This window comes from Motacilla alba, unplaced genomic scaffold (genome assembly GCF_015832195.1).
Source record: "Motacilla alba alba isolate MOTALB_02 unplaced genomic scaffold, Motacilla_alba_V1.0_pri HiC_scaffold_31, whole genome shotgun sequence".
Classification (NCBI taxonomy): Eukaryota; Metazoa; Chordata; class Aves; order Passeriformes; family Motacillidae; genus Motacilla; species Motacilla alba.
In genome coordinates, this window is record NW_024037405.1 from 637,572 (window position 1) to 653,309 (window position 15,738).

Below are 15,738 nucleotides of genomic sequence, written 5' to 3' on the forward strand. Positions count from 1 at the left end.
GGGGAGGGAGGGAGGCGTCTTCGGAGGGCTCTGGGGGGAGGTCTCAGGGGACAGCCTGGGCTGGGCCCGATTGGGGTCTGGGGGCTCTCCAGGGGGTCCTGGGGGTCTCGGGGGGTTCTGGGGGAGCGTTGAGATTCCAGGGTGGTCCTGGGCCAACACTGGGGGGGCTCTGGGGGGTTTTAGGGTTCCTGGAGGGGGTCCTGGGGGAGATTTGGGCATTGTGGGGGGGGTCCCAGGCCCACTCTAAACCAGGGTCTGGGGGTTTTGGGGAGAGGGGGCACAACAGGGGTTCCCAACCCGCATTTTTGTGTGGGTCTCCCATTGTGTCCCCTCCCCAAAAAGCTTCAAGGGCCCCCTGAAGTGGCTCCAGTTCCACCGGCTGGTGCCCCCCTGATCCAGGATGGCCTCCAGCAAGTCTAGGGGGTTCTCAGGCATTTTGAGGGCTTTTTTTGGGATTTGGGGGATTTTTTGGCATTTTTGCGGGAATTTTGGGATGGTTTGTGGAGGATTTGGGGGGGACATTGTGGGGATTTTTTGGCATTTGGGGGGGGGCATTTTTTTGGGCTTAGGGAGATTTTGTTGTGAGTTTGGGGGAATTATTGGGATTTTGGAGTAAAGTTACTGAGTTTTCACAGAATTCACAGAATTACTGGGCTTTTTTGGGGCGGGGGTTGGGATTTGGGGGGATTTTATTGGGGTCTTGGCGGGGTTTATTGGGTGGTTTATTGAAATTTGGGAAGTTTTTTTGAATTTTGGTGGGTTTCACTGGGATTTTGAGGGATTCTATGGGGTTTTTGAGGAATTTATTTAGATTTTTAGGGGATTTTGGAGGTTTTAGTGGAACTGTGGGGGGGTTTTGGGGTCTGGGGGGGACTTTGGTGTTGTCCCCAGGTATGGGAAGGGCTGAGAGGCACCAAAATCTTCTTAAAACCCCCAAAAGTCCCAATATAACCCATGAAATGTCAATTAACTCTCACGCTAGAATCCAAATAAAAGCCCACGAAATCTCTTGAAATCCCAACAACCCCCCCCAAATCCCAATTAAACCCACAAATCCCCCAAAAATGTCCTTAAAAACCACAAAAAGTCCCACAAAATCCCCCCAAGACCCAAAGAAATCTTGACAACATCCAAAAAACCCCCACAAAATCCCCCCAAAACTACCAGAAAACCCCCCCAAAAAACCCAAATCCACAAAAAATTCCACTAAATGCCCCCAAAATTCCAACAAACCCTCCTAAAAATTCCTGTAAAACCCCCCGAAATTCCAGAAGGAAACCCCCAAAAGTTTCAATAAACCCCCAAACATCCCCAAAAAAACACCCCCCAAGGTGCAAATAAAACCCCCCAAAATTCACAAAAGCGCCCAAAATTCTGCAACTCCCCCAAAATCCCATAATTCTCTCCAAAAACCCCAATAATTCCCCCTAAACTCCCAACAAAATTCTCCATGATTTTAGGCCCTTAGGGTGATTTTAGGATAAACTGAGCTGTTTTAGGATAGATTTTAGATCCCTTTGGCCGATTGTAGGTCCATATGGGTGAATCTTAATCCTGCATGGGTGATTTTGGGCCCCTTTTTTGGTGTTTTTGGGCCCATTTGGCGGATTTTTGCCTTTTTAGGCCAAACCAAGCCTTTTCAGGGTGATTTTAGGTCCTCTTGTGTTAGTTTTAGGTCTGTTTGGGTGATTTTAGGCAAGATCGGGTGGATTTTTGGCCTATTTGGGTGATTTCAGGAAAAAACAGGTACTTTCGGGAAGGATTTTAAGCCCATTTGGGAAATTTAAGGGTGATTTCAGGCCATTTTGTGTGGGTCGCAAACCACTTTGGGCAATTTTAGGTCCCTTTAGCTGGATTTTAGACCTCATTGGGTAACCTGAATCCCATTTGGCTGATTTTAGGCCAAACCTGGTGGATTTCTGCCGCATTTGAGGCTCTTTTGGGTGGTTTTTAAGCGAACCAGGCCCTTTTAGGACCGCAGCCCACTTGGCCGCACCCTTTCCCCTCAGAGTTCCCGCTTTTCCTTCAGCCCGCCCCGTTCCCCTCACGGTTCGCGGTTCGGGAATGGAGTTCCCGCTTTTCCTTCAGCCCGCCCCTTTCCCCTCACAGTTCGTGGTTCGGGAATGGAGGGAGGAGGAGGAGGAGGGAGGGAGGAAGAGGCGGAGCGGCAGCGGGAAGCAGCAGAGGAAGAGCCGAGGGGAGGAACCGCAGAGCTCCGGCGGTTCCTGAACTCGCCGCAGCCCCGCCGGGAGCATCGCCCCCCATCCCGCAGGTGCCCGGGGATGAGGGAGCTCAGCCCCAAACATGCCGTGGGGGGGTCTCTGAGTTTGGGGATTTTTTGGGAAAATATTTGGAGCTTGCAGGGCTCCAGAGACGAGCCATAGGTGCCCCCTCGGGAGGACATCGGGTGGTCCCCGGGAAGTGTTTTTGGGGGTCCCGGTGTGGGTGGCAGCAGAGTCCTGGCAGGGAGGCACCAATTTTTGGGAGCCCCGGAAGAGCTGTGGCTTCCCTGAGCGGGAGCCCAGAGAGAGGAGAGCCCCAGAAAGCCAAAGCGGGGACCCCAAGATGAGGGGACTCTTGGGATTCCTGGGACCCTGGTGGGTGGGATGGCTGGGAATGGGGAATGGGGTTCAGGGTTGCTTAGGCCCATTTGTATGCGGTTTAGGCCTGTTAGGACGATTTTAGGATAAACTGGGCAGTTTTAGCGTGGATTTTGGGTCCCTTTGGCTGATTTTAGGCCCATATGGGTAAACTTTAAGCCCGCATGGGTGATTTTAGGTCCCTTGTTTTGGTGTTTTTGGGCCCATTTGGTTAAATTTTTTTGGTTTCTTTGGTTAATTTTAGGTGGAACCAAGTCTTTTTAGGGTGGTTTTTGGACCTGTTGTGTTTATTTCAGGCATGTTTGGGCGATTTTAGGTCCCCGTGAGTGATTCTGGCAAAAAACTAGGTGGATTTTAGGGTGGATTTAGGCACATTTGGGTCATTTTAGGCTAAGCCAGGTACTTTCAGGGTGGATTTTTAAGCCCATTTGGCAAGTTTAGGGTGATTTTAGGCCATTTTGTGTGGGTCACAAACCGCTTTGGGCAATTTTAGGCCCATTTGGTTGGATTTTTTGGGAAAATATTTGGAGCTTGCAGGGCTCCAGAGATGAGCCATAGATGCCCCTCGGGAGGACATTGGGTGGTCCCCGGGAAGTGTTTTTGGGGGTTCCGGTGTGGGTGGCAGCAGAGTCCTGGCAGGGAGGCACCAATTTTTGTGAGCCCCGGGAGAGCTGTGGCTTCCCTGAGCGGGAGCCCAGAGAGAGGAGAGCCCCAGAAAGCCAAAGTGGGGACCCCGAGATGAGGGGACTCTTGGGATTCCTGGGGCCCCGGTGGGTGGGATGGCTGGGAATGGGGTTCAGGGTTGCTGGTGCTGGAAGTTGCTGCTCCCAGTATGAGCCCAGTTGCTCCCCCCATTTCAGTTTCCTTGGCACTCCCAGTATGAGCCCAGTCGCTTCCAGTCATTCCCTATCACGATGCAATTTGCCCCTAGCAAGGTGCTAGTTGCTCCCACTTTCTTCTAATGTGTTCCCAGTTCTCCCAGTTGCCCCTAGCATAGTCTTAGTCATTCCAGTATGGTCCCATTTGCTCCCAGCATGATCCCAGGTCCCCCAGAGCATTCCCAGCCACTCCCAATTTGGTCCCAGGCACTACTTCTATGGTGTCAGACACTTCCAGTATATTTCAGGTACACTGAACTTTCTCATACTTATTGCCAGGCACTTCTAGTTATCTCAGGGAACCTCATGGTTTAATTGCCCCCGTTTTTATCCCAGTTGCTCCCAGTTCTTCTAATTTTGTCCCCGGTTGGTTCCCAGCATGGGTCTGATAGCTCCCAATAACCCCCAGTCAGGGTCCAATGACACCCACTCTAATCCCAGTATAATTGTAGCCACTCCCAGTATGATCCCAGTCACTTGCAGTCTGATTTTAGTGACGACAATTGCCTCTAGTATGATCCCAGTGAGTCCCTGTTTTTCCCAGTGTATCCCAGTCACCCCCAGCATGCTCCCAGTCACTCCCACTTTATCCCAGTTGCTTTCAGCACAATTCCAGTTGCCCACAGCCACTCCCAATCACCCTCAGTAGGATCCCAGTTCCTACAAGTATGACCCCAGTTGCCCCTAGAATAGTCCCAGTCCCTCTCAGCATGGTCCCTGTCACACCCAGTGTCCCCCAGTGGAGATTCAATCACTTCCCATTTCCCGTAGAGTAGTCCCAGTCATCCCTAGCATGGTCCCGGCTGTTCCCAGTGTTGTTCCAGTTATCCCTAGTATGGTTACAGACACTCCCAGTTGCACCAGTGAGGCTCTAGTTACTTGAGAATGATCCCAGTCTTTTCCAGTTACTCCCAGTTGCCTCCAGCATGATTCCTGTTTTTCCTGTTGCCCAAAGTATAGTCCCAGTTGCTTCCAGTATGATCCCAGTTGTGGTCTCAGTCTCCTCAGCATGGTTCCAGTATGGTCCAGTTGCTCCCAGTGTGTCCACATTTTCCTCCCAAAATGGGCCCAGTAGCTCCCAGTAACCCCCAGTCAGGTTCCATTCACACCCATTGTGATCCCAGTAGCTCCCAGGGTGGACCCAGTAGGACTCATAGTCACTGCCAGTATGGTTCCACTCACTTCCAGTATGATCCCAGTCACTCTTAGTATGATCCCAGTTGCATCCAGTGACTTCTAGATCCTCCCAGTATTATTCCAGTCATGCCCAGAGTGACTCCGTGTAACTCCAAGTGTGGTCCTAGCTGTTCCCAGTCACCTCCAGTATGGTTCCAGTCATGGCAAGCACCTTTCCAGTCACTCCCAGTCTGATTCCAGGAGGACCCCAGTCACTCTTCAATACTCTCAGTACTATACCACTCACTCCCAGTATGATCCCAGTATGACCCTGACATAGGCACACCTGCCATTATCACTCCGCATGGTTCCAGCTGCTCCCCTTTACTCCCACTATGGTTTCAGTTTCTCCCAGTATAACCCAGTTGGTCCCAGCATGTTCCCAATCACTCCCAGATGCCCAGAATTGCTTCCAGTCTGATCCCAGTTGCTTTCAGCCACTCCCAGTCACCCTCAGTGCAGTCCCAGTTGCTGCCAGTATGATCCAGCATGATCCCAGTCTGCCCCAGCATGGGCCCAGCTGCTTAACTGTGATCTCAGTGTGATCCCAGTAGAATCCCAGCATGGTTCCAGTTTGTCCTTGCTCCTCCCAGTGTGATGCCAGTTATACCCAGTTGTCCCTTGTATAGTCCTAGTCATGCTGTGCATGATCCCAGTCCCTCCCAGCATGGTTCCAGTCATGCCCAGTTGCTGCCAGGGCACACCCAGTCACCCCCATATGCTCCCAGTTGCCCACATTGTCATCCCAGTTCTCCCCAGCATGGTCCCCATTATTCCCAGTGTGGTTCCAATCACCTCAGTATGGTTACAGACACTCCTAGTATACCCCAGTTGTTCTCAACACGCTTGAAGTAATTCCCAGTCATTCCCAGTTGCCCCAGTAAGTTTCCAGTTACCCCAGTACAGCCCAGTCCCTCCCAGTGATGCCACTCCTGGGATCCCCCAGCCCTCCCTGCATTCCCTCCTCCTGGATCTCCCAAGAGGATCCCCAAGGGCTGGAAGTCCCCAGCCAAGGGCCCCAGCAAGCCCCAGTGTGGATCTGCAGCCCCCAGTTTTCCCAGTTTGCCTCTCCTTTTCCTCAGGCCGGGTTCCCCCTGCGCCCAGTGGGTGGGAGCAGCTCAGAGCCCCACGCTGCCCATCCCGACCTGTCCCGGCTCTATCCCCACTCCTGCCGTGGGCTGTGAGGGCTTTGGGAACAGGGCACCGAGGGTGTCACTGGTCCTGGGGGAGGAGGATGAGGGATGAAGCAGGAGAGCGAGAAGGGATGGAAGTAGGAGAAGGAGGTGGGCTTAGGGAGGAGGAGGAGGGATGGAAGAGGATGAGTGGAAGGAAGAGGAGGATCAGGGAAAGGAGAAGGAACCATGAGGTCGAGCGCTCCCTGAATTTGCAGTCCCCCCACCTGTCGGATCACCCCCCCCCCCCACCCCGTCCTGCAGGTGACAGGGAAGGGGGACCTCAGCCCAGATATCCTGGGGGCTCCGTGAGTTAGGTTTTTTTTGGGGGGGATGTTTGGAGAATGAAGAACTGTAAATCTGAGCGGAAAAGGCCCTTTTTGGGGACATTGGGGTTTCCTGGTGTTGGCTACCAGCAGAGGCAGTCTGGAAGAGCAGAGCCCTGTGTTCCCCAGGAGCCCAAAGTGGGGAGCCCAGAGAAGGGGGAGTGCTGTGATTCACGGGACCTTCAACAGCCCCTGGAGAGGGGCAGGAGGGGACTGCTTGGAGCTCCTTCACCCCAAAGCAGACAGTAAGGGGAGAATGTACCCTGGGACCCCAAAACCCCCAGCATCCCTAAATGGGGAGACCGAGAAAGGGGGAACTTTTCAGATTCTTGGGATTCACAGCAGCCTGGGGAGGATGGGGACTGAGGAGAAGGGAGACCCACAATAGAAGCGTGACTCCAAGCAGAAGCAGCTGGGACAGGGACGAATCCCCAGAGACCAAAGTGGAGAGACCAGAGATGGGGAACTTCTGGAAGGCTTTTTCAGGGCCGAATCTTGGTGTTCTGGAGGATTTCATGGACCCCAGATGCCTGGTGACTTCCAGAGATGGACTTGGGCAAAGAGACTTTCAAACTCAATGTGCTCATCCCTTGTTTTACCCCAAACCAGGATTTCCCATTCCCAACCCTTGGCGGGATGGAGAAGGAGGGTGCAAGGAAGAGGAAGATGCCACAGGACACCGAGGCAGGTGAGAAGGAAGTCAGTGCCCTTTTCCCACTCTCTCCTCCTCCATCTCCCAGCCCAGCATGACCCCCTCTGGCTGCAGGACAACCTCGCTGCTGACACCGTCCTGCCAGGGACCCATTGTGGGGATCTCCTTGCCCTTTCCTGTGGCACAGAGGCAAATCCCATCCTCTCCTTGTCCTTCTTCCCCCAGACAAGGAGCAGAGGATGGAGACCAGAGAGGAAAAATCCCTGCGGCAGAACCTCGTGGAAGAGACCATTTTGAGCAGCTCCACAGCACAGGAATCGGAGGGGAAAGAAAAGCCCTGGAGATGCCGTGCAAGGAGGAGCTGCAAACGCAGATTGCGGGGATCTGAGGAGGAAGGACCCATCCTGGGTGGGGAAGGCGGCCAGAGATCAAGCCAGAGCTTAGAGTTGGTGGTCCATGAGCAGCTTCATGATGGAGAGAAGCCCCACAAGTGCTTGGAGTGTGGGAAGAGCTTCAGCCGGAGCTCCAGTGTGATCCGTCACCAGAGGACCCACACAGGGGAACGGCCCTATGAGTGTGGAGTATGTGGGAAGAGCTTCAGAGTCAGCTCCAGCCTGATCCGCCACCAGATTATCCACACTGGAGAACAACCCTACGAGTGTGGGGAATGTGGGAAGAGGTTTCAGCTCAGCTCCACCCTCATCCGTCACCAGGTGATCCACACTGGGGAGAGGCCCTACGAGTGCGATAAATGCAGGAAGAGGTTTCAGCTCAGCTCCAGTCTCCTTGTGCACCAGCGCACACACACAGAGGAGAAGCCCTTCCGCTGTCCCAACTGCGGGAAGGGCTTCAGGCAAAACTCCCATCTTGTCAGGCACCAGCGCATCCACACTGGGGAGAGGCCCCATGAGTGTGAGGAATGTGGGATGAGCTTCAGCCGCAGCTCCCACCTGACCCGCCACCAGAGGACCCACACGGGGGAGCGGCCCTACAAGTGTGGAGAATGTGGGAAGAGCTTCAGTCAGAGCACCAACCTGATCCAGCACCAGAACATTCACACTGGGGAAAGGCCGTACAAGTGTGGGGAATGTGGGAAGGGCTTCAGCCAGCATTCCACCCTGATCCAGCACCAGAACATCCACACTGGGGAGAGGCCCTATAAGTGTTCAGAGTGCGGTAAGGCGTTTCGGATCAGCTCCCAGCTCCTCGTGCACTATCGGATTCACACAGAGGAGAGGCCCTTCCGCTGTCCCGATTGCGGGAAGGGATTCATGTACAACTCCACCCTCATCAACCACCAAAAGATTCACACAAAGGAGAAGCCCTTCGGCTGCCCCGACTGTGGGAAGGGCTACAAGCACATTTCCACCCTGATCACCCACCGGCGCATCCACACCGGGGAGAGGCCCCATGTTCGTCCACAGTGTGGGAAGAGCTTCTCACAGGGCTCAACCTTGACCGAGCACCAACGGACCCATCGATAAGGAAACCTCTGCGAGTGCTCTGATTTCAGGAAGAGCTTTGTACGCTGCTCCAACTCCATCCCCCACTGCAGGACCTTTGTTGGGAAGAGCCCTGGTGACCTACATTCCCTGTGATCCATGTTGGGAAGGCACCTAGCTGCTTATCCTTTTGTTTTGGCCTTCATTTTCTTCTGATTCATCTTCATCCCTTAAAAACAGCCAAAACAGGGCTAGAAAGAAAGAAACTGATCAAAGATATCAAAAGTCCCATGATTTCACAGTTGTTTGAGGGGGAATTTAGGATTTGGGGACATGATCTGGAGGATTTGTGAGTTCTGGGAGGATTTTGGGCAGTGTTCTCCATCTCTTTGCACTGCAGAAACAAGAGGGATTGATCTCTTCTCAAAACACCTCAATCCCACTGAAAACCATGCAGTTGTACCCCAAAAGGCCTCAATGCCACCTCAAAATTGCTTGTTCCCTCCTCAAAAAAACTCAATCCCATGCCAAACTCACTCGATTCCACAACCGCCATGGTGAGAAGGGTTGGAAGGAGACTGGGAGAAGCGGGATCCAAATTTGGAGCGGTGGATCGGGATTGTGTGGGCCTGGGTGGGTGGGATGTAAATAAAACTTTTTGGTAGTAAATAAAAGTTTCAGAGTTACTGGTTTCTGTCCCATTCATTTTCAGTCAGTTGCAGTTCTGTTTCCAGAGTGCCACCTTCTCAGCTGATTGTGTTTGTGTCCTCCTTTCTCTCCTGCCTCTCTTTGCCTGCTCTGTTTCTCAGTGCCTCCCTTGAGCCAGGGCAGCTGCCACCAAAGACCCTCCCCTGATTTAATTCCCATGTAGGAGCTACAACAATGATCAGTGAAGTTCTGAAGGCTGGCAGTGAAATGTCACTGTAAGATCTTGCTCTGCTTGACTTTCGGCTCATTCTTAAGAGCTTTGCCTTCGAGGGCAGGAACACCTTTTCCTCGGTGGGAACTGGGATTCCGGACCCTTGGAGTGTGTGCTGTGCAGGACCATACGGACTGGGATCATATGGACTAGGATCCTACAGACTGGGACTGCACAGACTGCAGCCATATGGATCAGGACCATACAGAGTGGGATCATGAGGTCTGGGACCTTGAAGACTGGGATTGTACAGACTAGATCATATGGACTGTGATGGCTGCACCAGAACAATGTAAACTGAGGCAGTCCCACTCCGCCCAGGGATCCCTCCCAGTCCCTCCCAGTTCTGTATATGGGTCTCAGGTTTCTGTGGTTGTGATTAGGAAGTCTCTTTTTCTGTCAACCCCATGGCCGAGGAAGAAGTTGAGATTTGTCGGTTCTGCTTTTCAAGGTTGTTTATTTTTTCTTATCGATTACATTCTTTTTCTGACCTGCTGAGATCTGTCCAGCAGGTCGGATTGTGGCACATTGCCTGCCCTTGGGGTGGTGTTAACTTTGTATACTAAGAACTATGTGTACTTTATTTACAGTAATTTTCCAGTACCTATCACCTATGTTAGACAGTCAAAAGTGTCACCATCACAGCAGAAGATGGAGGACAAGAAGGAGGAGAAGGATGGGACATGCCCAGATTCCTCTGTCTTGCCTCTTGAACCTCCATTCTAAACCCACAAAGTTTTACTTTTTCACGCTGTGACAAATTAACTATCACTCTACTCAAACTCTTGTGGCTTGTAAATCTTCACACAAAGTCGGTAATTTTTTCCATGGACTAAAGTCAAAGGCACAGGTGTTTTTGCCTCCATGCCAAGGTCTCTGAGCCCCTTGCCAGGGTCTCGAATCATCCAGAGCAGTCAGAGGAATGTCCTGGGTCCTGACGCGGGGGCATAGCCAAAACTCTCTGGAGTGAACATGGAGGTCCAGGAGTGATCTCGGTGCCAATCTCGTTCCCAGTTTTGGTCTCAGTCTCTGTCCAGGAGCGCTTCCAGTGTCAGTCTTAGTTCTGGTCTCGGTCTCAGTCTCGGAGCACTCCTGGAGCACTCCCAGTGCTGATTCCTGTCCCAGTGTTGTTCTCAGTCCCGGAGCTGTGCTGGTCCCGGTCTCAGTCCGAGTCCCAGAGCGGTGCCAGTCTCAGTGCCAGTGCCGCTTCTGGTTTCAGTCTCAGTGTCTTCCTAGTTCTAGTGCTGGTACCGTGCTGGTCTTGGTCCTGGAGTGCTCCCTGTGCCAGTCTCAGTCCCAGTCCCAGAGCGCTGCAAGTCTCGGTGCTGGTTCCAGTGCTGGTCTCAGTCTCAGTCCTGCAGTGCTCCGGCCGGTCTCCATCCTGGTCCCAGTCCCAGAGAAGTCCTGGTGCTGGTGCCAGTCTCAGTTCCGGTCCCAGTCCTGGTCCTGGAGCACTCCCAGTGCCAGTCCTGGTTCTGAAGCACTCCTGGTGGCAGTCCCAGTGTTGGTCTTGGTCTCAGTCTTGGTCCTAGTGCCAGTTCTGGCACCGGTTTCAGTTTCGGTCTCGGTCCCAGTAATGGTGCCTGTCCCAGAGCGGTGCTGGTCTTGGTTCTGGTATCAGTTCTGGTCCCAGTCTTGGTCCCAGTCCCTGAGATTCTAGGCCCATTTGGGTGATTTTAGGCCAAGCTGGTCAGGTTTAGGGTGGATTTTAGATCTCTCAGAGTGATTTCAAGCATTTTAGTGTGGATTTTAGGTCCCTTTGGATGATTTGAGCCCATATGGGTGGATCTTAAGCCTGCGTGGATGATTTTAGCCCCCTTTTCTTGGTGATTTTGGTTTCAGGATTCAAACAGTGTTGTCTTTCCCCACAGCTGTTCCTTCAGCTGGATCGGGAGGGCCTTTTGGCCTCTGGACCCTCTTTGGCTCCATTATTAGGACTGCTGGATCCAAATCCCTCATCTCCAGCAACAGTGATCATTGGTGGTGCATCTCCTTTTTTCACAATTGTTTTTAAAACTTCAATATCAGTAAGTGTCATGGAGTTCAATAATCACACCTCATTCACTATTGTTTAATTATACTTTAATTCCTCCTTGATAATCTGCATCAACTCCTTCTCCCATGACATGAACGCTTTTCCAAGCCAAGCTCCAGTGAGCAGTTATCAAACCAAAGTGTCCTGGAGGAATTGGAATTCCTTTGTTAGTATTGATAACTCTCATTTGCTTTTGTTTTATCCTAATGAATTTGAATGCATGAAGATCCAGCCCTGCAGCCTCTAGGGGGGCCCTGTCAGGGGCCATCAGACCCAGAATAATTTCTCAGGAAGTTAAAGCGTCGCTGTCCATGGCTGTATTTGCAAATTGGTTGCAGCCATGCACATCCAGGGCGTTTCTATTTCCCAGGGGGCTCCTTGTACCCTTGTTAAAGGTACAGAGCCCATCTGTGAGATGGGTTCTCCATGGGGACAGGTTCCCATCTCCTCCTTTTTTCAACTGCTCTTTGAACAACCCCTTTACCCATTCAATCAGTCCTGCAGATTGTGGGTAGTCTGGTGTATGAAAAACCCAGCAGTCTTAATCATTGTATTTTTCACAGTAACACACAAAGCATTCCATGTCACAGTATCAGCAAACCCCATAAAAATAGCCAATTTCATCCATTCCTCCTTTATTTGTTGGATACAATCTCACAAAGTTTACCACTGACATTCAGGTCCTGGCCAATTCTTTTCTGTAGGATATTTAGTGCTAGATCCGTGAGCAGCCAAAGGTGGTAAATCAGAATTGTCAGCATTATTTCATGTTATTATTATTTTATATATAGATAAAGAGAAAGATATAGATAGAAACATAGATTTAGACAGACATATTAATAGATAAAAATATATGTTTATAAATATATATTAAAATGTTATATTTTATTACATATATGTATATTGTTATTTATTATATTAATATTCTTTCACTTGAACAAATTAATACAAGCTCAAGATTAAAAACTTCTGCTGTCACTCCATGTGAGAGTGTTCCAACAACCGTTCCTTCTGTTGGTGCTGTTTTCAATGTGTTGTTAACAAAATTCATCCTCATCTTTACCCACCCACAAGTTGTTTTCCTTTCTCCATATGCAATTTTTACATGCATTTTGATACATCCACTGGTTCAGCTTCTTTAAACTGACTGCCTCATTGCTCACACGTTCTGACCTCAGTCCACTCCAGAGTCAGCGAACTCTAGGGAAGGGCTTCCCATCTGCCAATTTCAGATGGGACCAATTCCTTAAATTTACATTTAAGGAGTGACATTTCGTTGTGATCTGACCAGACTGTGCCAGTTTTGTTTCACGAGTGGGCAGGGTCAGCACCAAAGACACAAACATGAACTGAAGGAATCAGTGTAATTTACTGTGGCTCAAAGCAGCAAAAAATCACAGAAGGAGAAGCTCAGCAATGCACCCAATCATCACTACCAAAGATTGCCTGCAGTGATTAGGATCCATCACTGTCGTAGTGAGAGTGGCTGCAGCAAACCTCTTTGGTTCCCTAACTTCAGGGCGAGGGTGGCGAAAATGAAAAGGAGCAGGTTTGATGGAGTTGCCTGGAAAGAACTTTATTAAAGGGTAAAAAACAGCAAACGTGGAGGAGCTGAGCACAGTACAAGGGGCAGCATACAGAGACCCGAAACAAAGGGGAAGCAGCAACATATACACTTGGGGTGGAACATTCTAGAATATAATCATATAGGGGAAACAAGTAATCAATAGGGGAGCAGAACTTGGACAACTTAACAAAATAACACCAAGGGCTTATGGAGAAACTCTCAGGCTCACCCTAAGTTAAACAAATGATTCCCAGTTAAACAAACTAATGCCCAGTTCTTTTGGGGTAAAATCTGGCTGACTTCAAGTCACAGCTGGGCCAATTCCCAGATCTCCCCCTTTCTGTTTTCTAACAAAAATGGAACTGAAAGAACTTTGCAAAACTCTATAAAAACATCCAAAGCATGGAACAACCTCCACCGCAACAACAACAATCAAAAAAACCAACAGTCCCGTCTTGACTAAAGACATCATCCAACCCTTCAGTCCCCAGGATTAGAAGAGTTTATTCATCCAGTCTTTGTTTTTCACTTGAAGCTTCTTGAACCCTGCCCTCAGCATTTGAGTGCTGTTGTGGATTGACTTGCTGTGGCTGGAGAGGTTCATGCAACACATTCCTTCAAAAGTCTTCACGGCCATGCTCATGTGCCAAAAGTAGAAAGTCTATTGCTGCCCTGTGTCTGCAAGGTGGCATGTCTGATGGTATCTACGTCTGAGAGCAGGCCACTCAATGCAAGGGAGGTAGCATTGGTTTGCTTACTTAGCAGGCACCCAAGATGGTCTAATTTGTCTCAATGTTAGCGTTCAGGAACACATAATCACAGAATGATTATAAGCAGGTGCTTTTATTGAAGAGCTCTGGGTGTCAGGGGTACAGACCCAAATCTGACTCCAACATGGGTTCAGGATGAACATGTTTTTATACCCTTATCGTTATATAACTACATATTAATCAATAAACTTATATTGTTCTGTTGTATACACCGATTTCATCCAAGCATGGATTTTTGTAATTTCCATCAAACCCCCCCACACTGTTTCTCATGATTCTTGTTACCATTAAACAATAATTATATCAAGTTACCAAACAATCATCACATCTAACAGTCATATCATTTATCATAGTCCTTAAATTATTATAAAGATGCAGCCTAACATTTTCCCAGGGCCTACCTTAACATTTTCCCAGGGCCTACCTTAACATTTTCCCAGGGCCTACCAGGCCTATCCCTCCTTTCTAACTCCCCTGAATATTTCATGATTTTAGAAACATTTTATCCCTATACTATCACTAAAGCTTTGGCTGCAGCCACGCAAGGGAACAAGATGGAGGCTGCTATTCTCTTGTTTTTACTCCAATACCTAACACAGTCTTTGCAATCAGATTCAAAGTAGTGCATAGATCTTTTCATTCTATCTCTCTGGCTATGAATAATTTTCCTGTTGGGTGCCAGCAAGGTAAGCCTCCCCAAGCTACAAGGTCTGCTTTTGGTGTGTGAAGTGATACTGGGCCATGCTCTGTCCCTGCAAATAAGAAACATAGCCTGTGGCAACTGGAGTGGGTAGCTACTGGACCAAGAAATGATGGAAGAGATGTAATTACACCATCGGCCCTGATTTTTCGAAGTGGGATGGTATGGGGAGATGTCCCTCCTGCTAGTTTCCCTTTCTCTTGTAATTTTGGGTCTTTCATCCTCTTCCCATCTCAGTCAGTAATAAAACTTTACACAAAAGTCCATTTTTACAAAGCCGAGAATTTCTAGCTCCTGGGGTTCAAGTGGTGCACTGCGGGACCCCTGGGCTGAGCTGTGCTGAACTCCCGGGCCCTGCGTTCAAACTCTGCCTGGAACCTGCTGGGCTCAGCCCAAAGCGGGGCAAGCACCGGAATCTGCGGATCCATTTTTTCCTGCAGCTGTGGGTCCCACCCCTGCTGGAGCAGGACTGGGCGCTCGGACTCTGATCCCTGATTGCTGATCCCCTTCTCTCTCTCTCTCTCTCTCTCTCTCTCTGCTGTTCCTTCCCTTTCCTTCAGGTGATCATAAATCCCAGAGCAGCTGGAGAGCCCCGTGCCCAGCCCGGGTTTCCCAGCAAAGGGAGGCCTGGGGGTGAGATCTCCTGGACTGGCTGGGAATGGGGATCTGAGGGTCCCAGGGCTCATGGAAACAGGGGTTCCAGGGGCTGGCAGAGGAGGATACCCAGGAAAGGGGGTGCAGGGGGTGTTAGTGCAGGATAAGGGGGTGCAGGGGGTCCTGGAACTGGGGAAGGAGATATGGGGGGGATTTCAGTGTCCAGGAATGGGGATTCAAGGGGGTCCTCGGTGGACTCCCCAAAGCCCCTCCCAGGGGGGAGCAGGAGCTGGGTCAGGAGCTCTGCGCAGAGAAAAGGAGGGTGCAGGGTCTTAACCCCCCTGGCATGGGGGGGACATAGTGGAGTCACACGCACTCTGAGGGGGGGACACGACCCCTGAGAACCCCCCTCACCATCTCCCAAAGTGGAGGCCAAGCCCCAGCCCAGGCAGATGAAGCCCAACACGAAGCCCCCGAGCCCCGGCAGCATCTTGGGGAGCGTCCAGCAGCAGCTCCGGGGGCGGGAGGGGCAGGATCTGGATAATGGCAGTGGCTGCCGGGAGGGGACTGCCATGGACTGGGACAGGCTGGGATGGACTGGGACACTGGGATACACTGGGATACATGGGGCCCAGGACTGGGATCCACTGGGAGCAGGATCAGAGCACACTGGAACCCAGCAGGACCAGAACTGGAGCAACAGGGATCATAGTGGCAGAAACTGGGTTATACTGGGAGTAACTGGGATATACTGGGAGTGACTGGAACCATACTGGGGGTGACTGGTTTGACTGGGACGAGGCTGGGGCAGACTGGGATCATACTTGGAATGACTGAGTCTGTGCTAGAGGCAACTGAGAGCAAGTGGGATCAGACCGGGAGGAACTGGGAACAACTAGGACCATGC

The 15,738-nt window shown here is 50.8% G+C and overlaps 2 protein-coding genes across 2 annotated transcripts in view; one reads left to right on the forward strand and one right to left on the reverse strand.

Moving 5' to 3' along the window:
• Positions 1-15,738, reverse strand: part of LOC119696487 — a 1,710,157-nt gene that overhangs the window by 26,760 nt on the left and 1,667,659 nt on the right.
• LOC119696488 overlaps positions 661-15,738 on the forward strand; it is a 1,499,846-nt gene continuing 1,484,768 nt past the window's right edge. The window contains 4 exon segments of the mRNA XM_038126216.1: positions 661-2,272; positions 6,762-6,840; positions 7,030-8,280; positions 15,189-15,196. Of these exon segments, the coding sequence (XP_037982144.1) occupies positions 6,789-6,840; positions 7,030-8,280; positions 15,189-15,196 (1,311 nt within the window). The 5' untranslated portion in view covers positions 661-2,272; positions 6,762-6,788.